Genomic DNA, 14,852 nt, shown 5'->3' on the forward strand with positions numbered 1-14,852 from the left:
TTATTTTGCTGGCAAACCAAACATTCCGCCACAAACTTTTGAATATCTGATTTAAGGCCATCCCAAAAAAATTCCTTCTTAACCCTGTGGTAAGTTTTTAAAAATCCTGAGTGCCCTCCTAAGGGAGAAGTGTGCAATTCCATAAGAATCTTTTGTTTTAGCTGGGAATTCTTACAGAGGTATAAGCGATCTTTGTACCATAACGAATCTTTTTGCCAGCTAAATGTATCAGAAGTACTGGAATCTTGTTGTAGCTTTCGAATAAGTGCCCACACTTCTTCGTCATTCTTCCATTCCTCCCTTGCTTCGTTTATCCAATCTGGTTGGATAATAGAAATGGCACACAACAATGCTTCCACATCCTCATCCTTTCTTGAGAGTGCATCTGCCACCACATTTTGCTTCCCTTTTTTGTAGATGATTTCAAAGTCATAACCCAACATCTTTGTGACCCACTTTTGTTGCTCTTCAGAGGATAATCTTTGTTCTAAAAAGTATTTAAGGCTATCATGATCCGTTTTTACCTTGAAGTGTCTTCCCATTAGGTAGGGTCGCCATTTCTTAAGTGCATGGAGTATTGCCAACATTTCCTTCTCATAAATAGCTTTGCTTAAAAACTTTCCCTTGATTGGACGACTTTCAAAAGCAATGGGTCTTTCATCTTGCATTAGAACAACACCAATTCCATTTCCTGAAGCATCACATTCCACAATAAAGGTTTTTGTGAAGTCCGGTGTAGCTAAGACCGGTGCTTGGCACATTGCCTCTTTAAGATGTTCAAAGGCCTTTGTTGCTTCCGGAGTCCATGAAAATGAATCTTTCTTCAATAATGTTGTTAGAGGTGCTGCTATTCTCCCATAATTCTTAACAAACTTGCGATAATACCCTGTCAACCCAAGAAATCCTCGCAGATGCTTTATGGATGTGGGGATTTTCCATTCCTTAATGGCTTTAATTTTGCTAGGGTCTACCTTAACTCCTTCATGAGATACAATATGACCCAAATATTCCACCTCCTGGACTCCAAAGAAACATTTGGATCTTTTTGCATATAATTGTTTCTCCTCCAATAGTTGTAGCACCCTGTCAACATGTTCAACATGATCCTTCCAAGACTTGCTGTAGATTAGTATATCATCAAAAAATACTAACACAAATTTTCTAAGGAATGGTTTGAAAATTGAATTCATCAAACCTTGAAATGTTGAAGGTGCATTGGTAAGGCCAAAAGGCATGACCAAAAATTCATAATGACCCTCATGAGTTCTAAATGCTGTTTTTGGAATGTCTTCAATCTTCATTCTGATTTGATGATATCCCGAACGAAGATCCAACTTGGTGAAGTAAATTGATCCATGCAATTCATCCAGTAATTCATCAATAACAGGAATGGGGAACTTATCTTTAATAGTGAGCTTGTTGAGCTCCCTATAATCTGGACACATGCGCCATGATCCATCCTTCTTGTGCACCAATACTACTGGAGCTGAGAAAGAACTTTGACTCGGTTGAATTATACCAGCCTCTAGCATTTCTGCAACCATACGTTCAATTTCACTTTTTTGGACATAGGGATATCTGTACGGCCTGATGTTTGGAGGAACACTTCCTGGAATCAGATGAATAGCATGATCATGATCACGCATAGGTGGGAGACCTTTGGGAGTCTCAAATACCTTGGAATGATTGTCCAAGACTTTTTGGAGATCTGGAGAAATAGATGATTCCAATGTGGAAACATCTAGCGAACATAATTGTGCAATTACACCTCTTTGCTCCTTTTTTAGAAGCTTTGTCATACCATTAGAGCTGATTATCTTTCCTGGTTTCCCTGCAATACCCCTTAATTCAACTTCCTTTCCTTCCGTAGAAAATTTGATGAAAAGTTCTTGAAAATTAAAAGCTATTGTACCCAAGGATTGTAGCCATTGGACTCCTAGTACAACATCAGCACCTCCCATTGGAATGGAAAGCATTGGGCTAGTCAATACATATTCTCCCATGGATAGCTTGATATTATGGCACTTTCCAGAGCAATTTATTGTTCCTCCATTTGCAATCATCACTTGACACTCTGGTGCTGGATATAGGAAGCAATTCAATTCTTTTGCTACCCTACAATGAATAAAATTGTGGGTGCTTCCTGAATCAATCAACACTATTACCTTTTTCTTCTTGATTTGTCCTTCTATCTTGATGGTTTGAGGAGTGGTAATTCCCGCCAATGCATTACAAGATATGGTCGGATTTATTTGTTCTTCATCTAGGCTTTGTTCCTGGAGTATATCTTCTTCTTTTGACCTTTCTTGCTCCTTTTCTTCTTCCTCTTCACAATCTATGTAGAATAATTTCTTCTCAGCACACTTATGACCTTTAGTGTATTTGCTATCACAACTGTAACAAAGCCCTTTTGCTCTTTTTTCTTCCAATTGTTGTGGTGTCAACCTTATAGGTTGTGGAAGACTAGGGGCAACAACACTTCCGTCTTTATAGTTGTGAGTGGTATGCTTCCTGGTTGCCATAATTTTGCTTTCCATTTTTCTTGCTAACCTGAATGCCTTCTCTAATGAATCAGGTTCCCAAAGGCGAACATCATGTTGGATATTATCCTTTAAAGACCCTATGAACACATCAATCCTATGCTCCTCTGGAATATCTTTTACCCTTATGTTCAATTTTTGGAACTCCTCAATGTGCTCCATTACTGAACCCTTTTGTTTGAGACTTATCAATTGGCTAAAAAAAGTGTTGCTTTTTGTATCTTCATAATGTGCTATCAATTCTTCCGTAAAAATTGCCCAAGTGATAAATTGTTTACGAGAGCAAAGCCATTGATACCATACAAACTGATTTGGTTCCAAATATACAGTTGCCATACGTACCTTTTGTGCGTTTTGCACATTATTGAGATCGAAGAATTGCTCCATCTGTAATATCCATGTGGCGGGATCCTTGCCATCAAACTTCCTCATATCGATTTTTGGAATATGGTGATTCTTCGATCCAACATTAGCGTCTATGGAATCATGATTAACATTTCTTTTGTTCTCATCATGAGTTTCCTTTACTACCTTTTCACCATTAGTGACCCTTTCTTGTAGCAACTTCTTCAATTCTTCCATATCTGTCTTCAAATCTATCTTCAAATCTGCCATGTCTCTCTTCAAATCTGTCTTCAAATCATCCATCTTAGCTTCCATGTCCTTTATCTTAGATTCCACGCCACTTATCTTAGCTTCTGTTAGCTTTTGTGAGCGTGACATTTGTTGCACTTGTTCTTGTAATTTTGATATATCATGTAGCATTTCTTCTTCTTCTTCATGAGTCATGCTAGAGCTTTCAGGTTCCTTACTAGGTGTTTGCATTTTCTTTCCTCGGGGCATCAGTTACCGATAATAATGCTTTACTATGCCTTTTGAATTCCGTTAAACCAAGCTTACACAAAAATTTATAAAAAAACTACACACCTTTTTTCACTTTATAGAAGCCTGATATTGAATCTGATGTATCTATGTAATTTCGGATCATCCAGTTTTGAAATTGCTACCAGTAGTAGCCTTCTGCAACCTCTTTCCAATGCCACAAGTCTGAGCCAAATTGGATTCTCCAAGGAAGAGTTATGTGAAATCTCCCACAATGACTTGCTTTTAGACTGGTTCAGTAGAGTGAACTTGTACGACGTGCCGCGAGTCACTGTTTCAACCTTTGAATCTGAAACACACATACAAGAAACTACAGTCCGTCCTCTTTCTATACCTTTTTACAAAATTTCAATCCAATCCTCAGAGAAAGAGTTATGGCGATTTTCCCCAGGTCACCTGTTTTGAATGTAATTCAGGAGTCTGCAAAAAGGCCAAATTCCTCAGATCATATCTCCGAAAATATCATGCGAAAAGCCCTGAAATTCGGACCCAAGGTTCAGCGCAAATTCTTCTCAAATGGGTTTTTTTTGCGACTTCTGAAACGTCACAGAAAAAACGTTATAGCGAAAATGCCACGATGACCTGTTTGGAGCAGCGAAACCCTAGAATCCAAAGCTCTGATACCAAATGTTATGAAACCAGCTCAAGAAAAGATAGAAAAGATAGATCAACGCCTTAGAATTCAGCCTCTTCGAGGGGGCAACCTCCTTTACATTACATAAATGAACAATTCTTCGATGATACAAATGACAAAACCTCCTTCCTATATATAGGAGTCTAAGGAGTCACAATATAATCCAACCGACCTAACAATAATAATATAAAGCCACAAAAATAACAATAGAGGGATTCTATGGGGCACAGAAATAACAATATGGGGGTAATAGGGGCACAACAATATAAATAAGGGGTATAACTACAATAGTAATGGGGTAATCACTAGTATTATAGGGACCCAACAAACAAACCATTATGACAGACGAGTGGTAGGGCGTAGAGAGATTATAGACACCAGAGACTACAGAACAGGGTTGGTTGAAACGACAGAGATACCAAATTGAATGCACAGAAAACATCCCAGACGAAGGCACGATACAGCCAATGCTTAAGTCCAGAACAGAGGAGAGCTTACCCTTGGAAATGTTGGCCTGGAGCTCGCATCTGTGAGCAAGAATCAGCCCGTCACCATCTACCTCCGCTAATCAGGTTCCGTTGCCTTGAGACTGAGCGCAAGGCGTTAGGAGGACACTAAGGATCGACATGATTATAACAGTGGGAATGTTGCGTCGAACAGCACAAGCCATTAATGCAAATCTCCTACCAGATCCAGCCTTAAAACCTTCCTCCCGCTCGCACAAGGTGAAGTCTTGGGAAGCCACGCTGCTCTGCAGCTGGCAGTACCAGGCTTTAATTTGCTGCATGATGAGCATTAAGAGTAGTAGTGCCACCCGCATCCGGGGGTATTTCTTCTATCTTAGGCATTTCCTTCTGCACTAGATTGTTAAAATCCAGGAGTTGAGATTCAGATATTAAATTAGTGAGTGATCCAACATGTAGATACATCCCACAGTCGACTCCCATATTAGCTAATAGGTCCGCAACTTTGTTCCCTTCTCTAGAATGTGTTTCAAGGAGACTACTCTGTGGGAGGAAAACCAACATTCAATATGTTGTAGCCTTTGTGCCATTCTCCAACTGTTACTGATCTTGGAGGAGGGGGAGCCCTGTAGAATTCTCGAGACCATTTTGATGATGATTTGAGAGTCTCCCTCTATTATAAGAGGAAAGAGGTCCTTACCTTGCGCCAGAAGTAGCCCTTGCCATAGACCTTCTAACTCCGCTGAGTTATTGGTGTCCCACCCTCGTGAGCCTAAGAAGGTTAAGATAGGAGCTCCCTTGTGATCTCTGAAGATCCCTCCAAAGCCAGAATTCCCTGGGTTACCCTTTGAGGCACCATCAAAATTTAGCTTATACATGTTCATGGGGGGAGGGAGCCATTTCTCCGGTGAGTGACCTCTCGGAGGCTTTGTTCCTTTGATCAGCTGTTCTTGCTTCCTTTGGAAATTCCAATTATTCCATATTGATTGTTCCTGTGGGATAGTTGGGAAGTCCTCTTGGTACCAGGTCTTGAGAGATATGGTTTCTTCAATATTTTGATTGATGATTTTCCATATGTCATCCAGCGATTTGGTGTGATTCTTGAATATTCTACCATTTCTCTCCTTCCATATGGCCCACATAACAAATCCTGGGATGAGCTTCCAGAGAAAATTCAGGATCTTACTTTGATAGGGGTGGTGGTCCCAGTTGCGCACAGTAGCAGTGATATCTCCATTGGCTCCTCCTTCTTTTTGACAACGGAAACTGATTTTTTGCCATAGCTTGTGTGCCAACGGACAGTAATACATGAGGTGTTCAATGGTTTCCTCTTCGTTTTTACAGTTGGGACAGATGGAGGGTCCATAGAAGTTTCTTTTTCTCAGATTGTCCCATGTGAGAATCTTTTTGTGACAAAGGAGCCAAAGAAAGGTAGACACTTTCGGCCAGATGGAGGGATCCCATATTTTTCTCCAGAGCGAGTCCAGCACCATGTGTTCCTTGATAAGTATATTGTAGGCCTCTCTTGTGGAGTAGGTTCCCTTTTCTTCATATCCCCATCTGAGAATGTCCTTTTCCTCAGAATATTGAATTTTCCTTTTCATTAATTCTGTATCCAGAATTTGTTGGTCTTGCATCGGCCCCTGTCTTAAGATCTGAGTCGCTTTGAGCCACTCTCTGTATTCTTGGTGTGAGGAATTGCGCCAGAAATTTCTCACCGTATTTTGAGGTCGCATATCCTGTTCCAGAAGAGTATTTGGAGGGAAAAGGTCCCTGAGTTTGGGCATCTGTTGCCAGGAGTCTTCCCAAAACCTAGCATTACCACCATTCTTCACTTCCCAAAAGCTATGCTGCTGTATGAGGTTCTTGTGCTGTTTGGCCGAGTTCCACATGATTGAGCCTGTGCTGGTCTCTGATATTCTAATTAGTTCCTCCCTTGGACAATTTCCCACATATTTAGCTGTCCATAACGAGGCCCAAGGGGTGAGAGGTTCCGAAAGCCATTTCCACCAGATTCGAGCCCCCATAACTGCATTGCTGTGAGAGGGGTCCCTCAATCCAATACCGCCTCCTTTCTTTGGAAGACATGCTGTTTCCCATTTAACTAGAGCCCACTTGCGCTTGAGGCCGCTGCTGCCCCAAAGAAATGATCTTTCGAGAGTTTTGATTTCTTTAAGAACCCATTTGGGAGCCGCAAGGATGGAGAAGAGGTATAAAGGCATAGCTTGAAGGACAGCTTTAATGAGGACAAGACGACTTGCCATGTTAAGTGATCTGTGAGTCCAAGAGGAGAGCCGCGCTTCCAGATTTTCTAGAAGGATTCTCTAGGAAGAGTGCTTTAGGCCAGAGGCAATGAGCGGAGCACCTAGATAAGAGGAGGGGAGTTTAGCAGAGGAGAAGCCTAGGATGCGTAAAATGGCTGACTGAGTGACTGAGGGGGTATGAAAGAAGAAGATTTGAGATTTGGAGTGATTGATTGAGGCACCAGAGGCTTCCGAGAAGTCCGTCAAAAGAGTTTTGAGCTGACGAGCCTCTTGGACCGAAGGATGCCCAAAAAGCATATTATCATCAACAAATTGCTGATGAGTGAAAGCAGGGGAGTTGTGAAAGGAGAGGCCTTTGAGACGGAGAGATTGCTGAGCAGACCTAATACTGTGACCTAAACCCTCCGCCATGATAACAAACAGGAAAGGGGAGAGGGGGTCTCCCTGCCTGATGCCACGAGAAGGATGAAAGGTAGCAGAGGGAATGCCATTGATTAAGATAGAGAAAAAGGAGGATGAGATGAGGCTCATAATCCATCGAACCTAGGAAGCATCAAAACCGAAAGCTGTTAGAACCTTTTCAATATACTTCCAGCTAAGGCTATCAAAAGCCTTTGAAAGATCTAGTTTGAGTAGCATACCTGGCTTCTTGGAGATCTTCAAAGAATGAATTATTTCATGAGTTAGGATGATCCCATCCGTGATCTGCCTCCCCTCAACATATCCGGATTGCTCCGGTGAGATGATGAGAGGAAGCAGGAGTTTGAGCCTGGAAGCTATGATTTTAAACACGATCTTATAGATTATGTTGCATAGTGCTATTGGTCTGTACTTGTCGGGTGTGCTTGGCTGATCCTCCTTGGGAACTAGGGCTATGAAAGTAGCATTTACCCCTGGAAACATCCATCTTAGAGAGCGAGACTCCTCAACCACCTGCCAGACCTCCATCTTGATTAGGTCCCAGAAGTTATGGAAAAAATTAGAGGTGAATCCATCTGGGCCTGGGGCTTTGCCTGCTTTTAGTTGTCGTACTGCAAGTTCCACCTCTTGAAGATCAACATGCTTGAGAAGCATTTGGTTATGCTCTTTTGTGATAAGTTTGGGAATATTGCCAGTAATTTTCTCTATGGCTTGAGATCTGTCATTGTTTGGCTCTCTATGCACCTGCTTGAAATAATTTAAAAGTTTAGTCTCTATTTCTTCATGCTTTTCCATTTTCATTCCCTGCTCGTTTTGAATATGAGTTATATTATTATGCATCCTACGCTGGATTGTAGTGCTATGAAAGAATTTAGTGTTTTTCTCTCCATCTTTGAGCCATCTGATCCTTGATTTTTGCCGCCACAACGTTTCTTCCTGCTTTTCCTTTTCTGCTAGCTGCATTTCAAGGGTTTTTTCCTATTCTGCCAGGTCCTCTGATCGACCATTTATGATGATCTTCTGCTGTAGCTGCCTCATTTCCAGCTCGAGGGTTGCTTTCCCCTGAAAGATATTGCCGAATGATGTGTGATTCCAATGCTTGATCTTGCCTTTTAGGTGCTTGAGCTTTTGTTGGAATTGGAACATTTTTGAGCCTGGAGGAGGATAGAAGCTATTCCATTCTGTATTGATTAATTTGTGGAAGTCTGGATGGGTCAACCAGAAGGCCTCAAAGCGAAAAGGCCTGCGGAGCTTGTTTCCCGGACGAGACCATTGGAGGGAAATGGGCCAGTGATCAGATCCCGAGAAGGGCAGTATGGAGGCTGCAAAATCACCACCAAGATGAATGGCATTATCTGAGAGTAAAAACCTATCCAACCGAGAAGCGATTTGCTGGTTCCCTGCTCGTCTGTTGTTCCAGGTAAATACTCCATTATTGAAAGGGAGGTCGATAAGCCAGTTATTCTGAATGAAGTCCTTCAGGAGCGACCCTTCCTGAGATCCTCTGCATCTGCCCCCTCTCTTTTCTTCCAGTCTTGTAATCATATTGAAGTCGCCTCCTGCGATCCATAAAGGGTGCAATCTGTTATGGTTGAGAGCAGAGATGGAGTTTAGGATATCCGCTTTTCTAGATGTATCCTGTGGGAAATATACATTAGTTAAGAGCCCATGTTGATTTGTGCCTATGATATGAAAAATTGCTTGAAGGAAATTCCTGTGTGCATGGAAATTGTTGAGCTTGATAGCTCTCGAATCCCAGATAATAGCTAGGCCTCCCGAGGCACCATCCGCATCCACTGCTATGTTATGACTCCCAGGCCAGAATTTAGCAGCTAATTTATCAAATGCATTAGAATCACATTTGGTCTCTTGCAAGAATAAAACTTGAGGGTTTTCTTGCTTTATCATGTTTTTAAGAGTTCATGTCTTCCTTGGGCTATTAAGCCCTCTTATATTCCAAGAGATTAACTTCATTGGGAAGGAGTGTTTTCAGGACGGTAGTACTTGGTTAACTTGGCATACCTGCCGGAATCCACTAGAATTTGTCCTACCTTGATTGTTCTCTGTAGAACAGTTTTCCTTCCTCGCTTTTTGATATCTTTGGCTATGAATCGACCATCCCATGGACCTCCTGTCTGTATACCTAAATATTTTTGCCTCTGCGCCTGAGATAACACTTCTTCCAGGTTCTTAAGTTGTCCTGCCAGAATGTTGTCAAAGTTGTTTGTTGTGCAGGATTTTTCTAGACCGGGAAGGTCCAGATCCCCAATGTCTATTGCTTCTGTTTCTTCCTCCATGAACTGAGAGTAATCTGATTCTTCCATCGGTTCCTCTTCTAGGCTGGCATTTGAGTTTGGAATCTCCAACTGCATGACTTGAGTGTTCCATAATGTTTCTTTTTGCTTGTCTGAGGTAGAAGCTTCCTTACCTTGAGTATCTGCTTGTGGCATTGTGGGATTTCCCTTCTTTGAGTGGTCATAATTCATTGTCTCTAGCTTCAGTGGATTCGTTTGCATTTCCAGCTGGTTAGCTAAGACACCAAAACTATTGCTTGTTGAGGGCCCGGGTGGGCTGGTCTGCGCTACTTTTGGTTTTGGAGCATGTTTCTTGTGGGATTTCCGGCGATTTGTGACTTTGATGAAGCCACCTGCTTCAGAGGCTTCCGGATCAGAGGCAGGAGAGGGTTTTTGCGTTAGTGGGCAGTCTCTGAATAAGTGCCCTAGGGCATGACATCTTCGGCATCGAAAAGGCACATGTTCATAGTCAATCGTCTGAATCCATTCAATGTCATAGTGAGATATGCTTACCGCATCTGGGAGAGCCTGATTGAGATTCATATAGACACAAATTCTGGCAAAAGAAGTGTATCTGCATGTTTTCGTTTCCTCTGCAATTTTGACAAACTCGCCCAGAGTGTTTCCTATCGCCTGTAGGGAGTCTTCCTCCCAATATTCCACCGGCAGCGAGTATAAGTGGATCCACACCGGAGCCCAGCTGAGGTCCTCCTTGTCTGGGTTGAAGCGTTCCACCCATCCTCTGAGAAACAGACCGGCTGCATTGAAGAAGTAAGGCCCACCGTCTAGAACCCTATTTCTGTCCTCCAAGCAGTTGAAGATAGCAGTGAAGAACCCTTTCGGTCCCAGCTGCAGGGTTATATGTCCCTTTGGGTGCCATTTTGCATTTATCCAGCTCCTTAATGCTTTTTCAGTTGGCCATAGACCGATGAATTTCCCTATTAGAGCATGATCTTTCATGAACTGTATCTTTGCATTGATTCGATGGCCTGGTAGTTCTACCCTTGGGCACACAGAGGCCACTGGTTTGCATGTACTAGAGCATACTTCTGGTGGCTTTTCGTCTTGTTTCGTCTGTTGGCTTTTCGGATCTTCATTATTCTCATTCTAATTTACAGTTCCTTTCCTTCCTCATTCAGAAACTGTTCATTGTCATTTTGTGGGGGAGGTCCATCGCCCTCCCCCGACAGGGGCTCCATGAGGTCGTGTACCCTATGTCCGGTGTATGAATGGGCCTGAATCCGTCAGAGATTGCAGGTATTCTGTAGTTTTGCAAAGCCTATCGTCGGTGCAAATGTACAAACCCTAGAACGCAGAGCGCAGAGCCATTTAGCTTCAATTGTCGTTAATTGTTACAATTTCACCCATTCCTCCGAAATGAATTTTCGACCAACTTACGATGGTTAATATTAAAATAATTGCCTTTTTCAATTTCTCTATATATACATATATGTGAAGTTGATCTTGAAATAAATTAGTTGACGTGGATATTCAAATAAACTATTTAAGTCATATATTGAAATATTTTTTAAAAGAAAAACAATTATACATCTTCCTCATACTTAAAATTGAAAATATATATGGGGGAGGCAGGAGTGGGAGGGGATTCTAATTAGCCCTGATGAAGAAATTGTGTTTTAATTTGCCTAGGGTCTTGGAACTTCGACATACAACCAAACTGAGTTATTTAGCATTATGGACAGGGCCTAAAACTATCTATGGCAAAGAAAATTCATAATCTATTGGTATGTGGCGATTCATTGCTTGTTATTCGCTAAGTTATAAAGGCAAAAAATGGTTTGTGTCTAGATATTCCTCCCATTCTACAAAGGATCTCATTACTTGCGTCTCAGTTTGAACACTTGGATTATTTTCATGTGGATAGACATTTTAATCGTGATAGCAAACAGGTTGGCAAAAAATGGATCCTCTCTAGGCCAAGGAAAAATAGAAATAAATTTTTGAATTACTAAATGTGCCCCCATTCCCTAATAATGGTCAAATTCCCAAGGTATATGGTCGTCTGTTAGGTGATGGCCTTCATTAGGAATTTATGTATTCTTGGGTTGAGTTTCCATTCCTCGCATTACAGTCTTTTCTTGGCCCGAATATTGAAGTTGGTGGGATCTGTGGTTTGGTTGTCACACTCATTGGCCACAAAATTTCAAAATGCTCCTTCAGTGGCAAATCCCTTGCACCAAGTGGAAGTTTCTCATAAATCCCTCTTGTTTGATCTTATACTTTTATTTGCTCCATCATCAACTGGAGTGGGTGGATCTTAATTTGGACAAGACGATATATTTTTTTAATAGAAGTATTAACACTCTGGAATTTCCTTTAGGTTGAGAAAGGATTACAAAGGTAACCACAAACCACTTTTAGGCTAGAATCTAGTCCTTCTAGCCTTGGAGAGGGCTCTCTCACTAGGTTTTCTTCTCAGTCAAATAACTCATTAGATGATCTTTGATCTTAGGCTACTTATGAGGATCAAAAGAGCAGGTTTGATTTACAGTTTTGCAAGAAGGTGAAAGAAGATAGACCCATGCAACATGAATTAGTTTATGTTAACAATTTCAAGTGAATAAGGGATGATAAAGGTGATTTAGGTAGGGGAAAGATAGGCAGTTTTGTTGGTATTCTAACTTGATTTCGTTGTGGGGAGGGTGAGTGCAAAATTATGAGCATGAAATTCAGAGAATCAGGTCATAAGATGAATTCTAAGTGCCATTAAAAGGAAAAAGAAACATAAACTATTCAACTTACGCAAAACATAACACAATAGTGAATTCTGAAATATTTATTCTTAAGCCAAACATGAAGACATGTATTTAAATCATGGAATTACAAGATATAATTGATAACTTAGAGAAACACATTACCACCAAAGTCTGACACATGAATCCCTTTCAAATTCCTTTTGCCTTCTTCTATTCACTTGAAAAATTGATAAAGAGTACAAAATATCAGCCTTACTTCCTCACACTAACCAACATAACACTTTTACTATGCTTTGTACATCTTATATACATCATGAAATTTGATTTCCACCTTAGATGGTCGAAATCCTTCAAAGGAAACCAAGTTTTGGCTACATACATTGAATTCTACTTAGTTTGTTGAAAAATAGGATCTAAATTACCTACTACCAATCCTTGCTTAATACATCATCACAACTTTGAATATTTACAACAAACCCTTAATTACACCACCTAAGGTTCTATGACACCTATTCTCATGATTAAAACAACTTTTAGAAATCAAATCTTCGAAACAACAAGTCAAAAGATGATGTAGGCCAAAAACACAGTAGATTTGCTAGTTGCGCAACAACTTGCACAACAAACTATATTTTGTGAATCTATCCCAAACGGCGAGTCCGATGGAGCTGAATTTTTTACATAAAGTTATTATCATCATACCTCATCTTCACAAAAATTCTAAGCCAAATCCAACTCACAGATATCTAGAAAATCAAAAAATGGTTGTAGATGACATTGGCTCATTTTTTGAAAACCATGAAGCATTTTGATTTGAAATTTACCGAGTGTATTCATCTCACCCCATGCATCTACTATAAAAATTTAAAGGAAAATGAGTACAGGGTTTAAGAGATATGATGAAAATGTGGTGATTGCGTGAACGCGTAGCGCAAAAGTGCACCGCTCCTAGCTCTGCATATATCCAACCTCTTTCTAACATTCCGAAGCATGTGGGTTGGCTTGAAATATCCTTTAGAAGCTTATGGACTCATAAAACAACTTTGAAACTGAAAAAATGCTCCCGAAACACTATATCCCTTTGGCAACAAATGCGCAAGCATGTCTTGCTGAGTTTTTGCATTCTCCATCAAAAGGTTGACCTGTGCAAGTTTTATAAGCAAAGAGAAAAAATTAAAAAAGTTTGGGACCCCCACCCGATAAACTGTAACTATGTGTCGCTTCTACAAGTAAATCCAAACTGCCTCTTCTTCTCCTTCTTCTAGATTGTGTTGCTTCGAACAATTGTTGTTTTCATTCCCTAAGATTATTTTTTATTGCTAAGCTATCTTTGGCCATGTGTGAAAGGTTTGTATACCTCTCAAAGTGATATGGGATGGCCTTGAAGGGCAAGCTTGCGGCAAAATGGGCAATAGGAAAAACGTGCACCAAACAGGGCAAATGCACAACATATGAGAATTAGGGCTTTTTAAATAGGCAAGCAATGATTTGATTAATGATATTTGACTGGGGTTTGTAATCAACCTGTGCAGAGTTCAAGACAGACAATGAACATAACAATGAAAGGTTTTTTGTGTAGAAAAATACCAATGACACAGGCACAAAAACTTCAACTTGCAAACATGAAATTTTCTTCTTCTCGACCTCCAAAGTGTTTCAGAGCAGAGAATGGGCTTCAAATGAGTGAAATGGAAATCCCTATGCACTTTTTAAAACTTCATCCACCTCTAGAGTCTTCCTTGATGGTAATGATGATCCATTTCAAAATGAAGTGGCACTTGTTGAAATGATAGAGGCATGACATGACCTATCATAACAGACCCCTATAACTGACATAACTCACCATAACTAACTCAGATAACTAAAAATATTCATGACATGGCCTCTTTAGACTCTTTCATGATGACTGATGAACTCCATAATGACCTCTTAATGATGACACCACATGAACTTTCATCTCATCTTTCCAAATAAGCCCTTTTGACTTTAGAGACTTTACATGACATTTGATACCTAAAACTTAGACCTATTGTTTACAAAAGTCCTGTTTAAACTCTAATAATCATGAAATCAAGACTGAAATTTACAAATTGACCTCAAATGCATAGAAAGACTGAAATGACTAAGATCCTTATAATATAGGACCCTAACAAGAGGGATGAAGTTAATGATGTTATTCTGCAAATTCCCATCACTAGTCCTTTCTCCACATCCTTGAAGATTTCTTCTCAATTATGGATCATACACGTAAGTTTGTCTCATGGCTCAATGACGTGACCTATTTATGGGCCTCTCAAGTTTCTGCAGGCATCTATGAAGTAACATTCCTTCCTAAAGATTGGTTCAAGGTCGGTGTGTTTTCTAGTTGTTTTTAGTGGATGTCCTTAGACATGGCAGAGCCCTCGAAGATTATTTAATTTGGAAATGATGCAGAACACTCAAAAAAATCCTGGACTCTGCTAAATCATTGCTAGATGTCAGGCAGAGGCATGACGACATGGTTGAAAGGCAACGCCTAATCTAGGTGGATATTGGTGGCCACTCATGTTAGGTCCCTATAATACTAGTGATTTCCCCTTTACTATTATCATTTTGGCCCTTATTGTTATTGTTATGCCCCTTTTGTCCCCATATTTT

General features: G+C 40.5%; 1 protein-coding gene across 1 annotated transcript; it reads right to left on the reverse strand.

Annotated features, from left to right (window-relative positions):
• Positions 1–8,182: 8,182 nt before the first annotated feature.
• On the reverse strand, positions 8,183–9,112 carry LOC149164278 (uncharacterized). The gene has a single exon (XM_089429427.1). It carries the CDS (start codon positions 9,110–9,112, stop codon positions 8,183–8,185), a length of 930 nt encoding a protein of 309 aa, XP_089285553.1.
• Positions 9,113–14,852: the final 5,740 nt, after the last annotated feature.

The sequence above is a fragment of the Pinus tabuliformis genome, chromosome 5_1 (genome assembly GCF_031772625.1).
Source record: "Pinus tabuliformis cultivar Carrire ecotype Pingquan chromosome 5_1, CPIR1, whole genome shotgun sequence".
In the NCBI taxonomy this organism is placed as follows: domain Eukaryota; kingdom Viridiplantae; phylum Streptophyta; class Pinopsida; order Pinales; family Pinaceae; genus Pinus; species Pinus tabuliformis.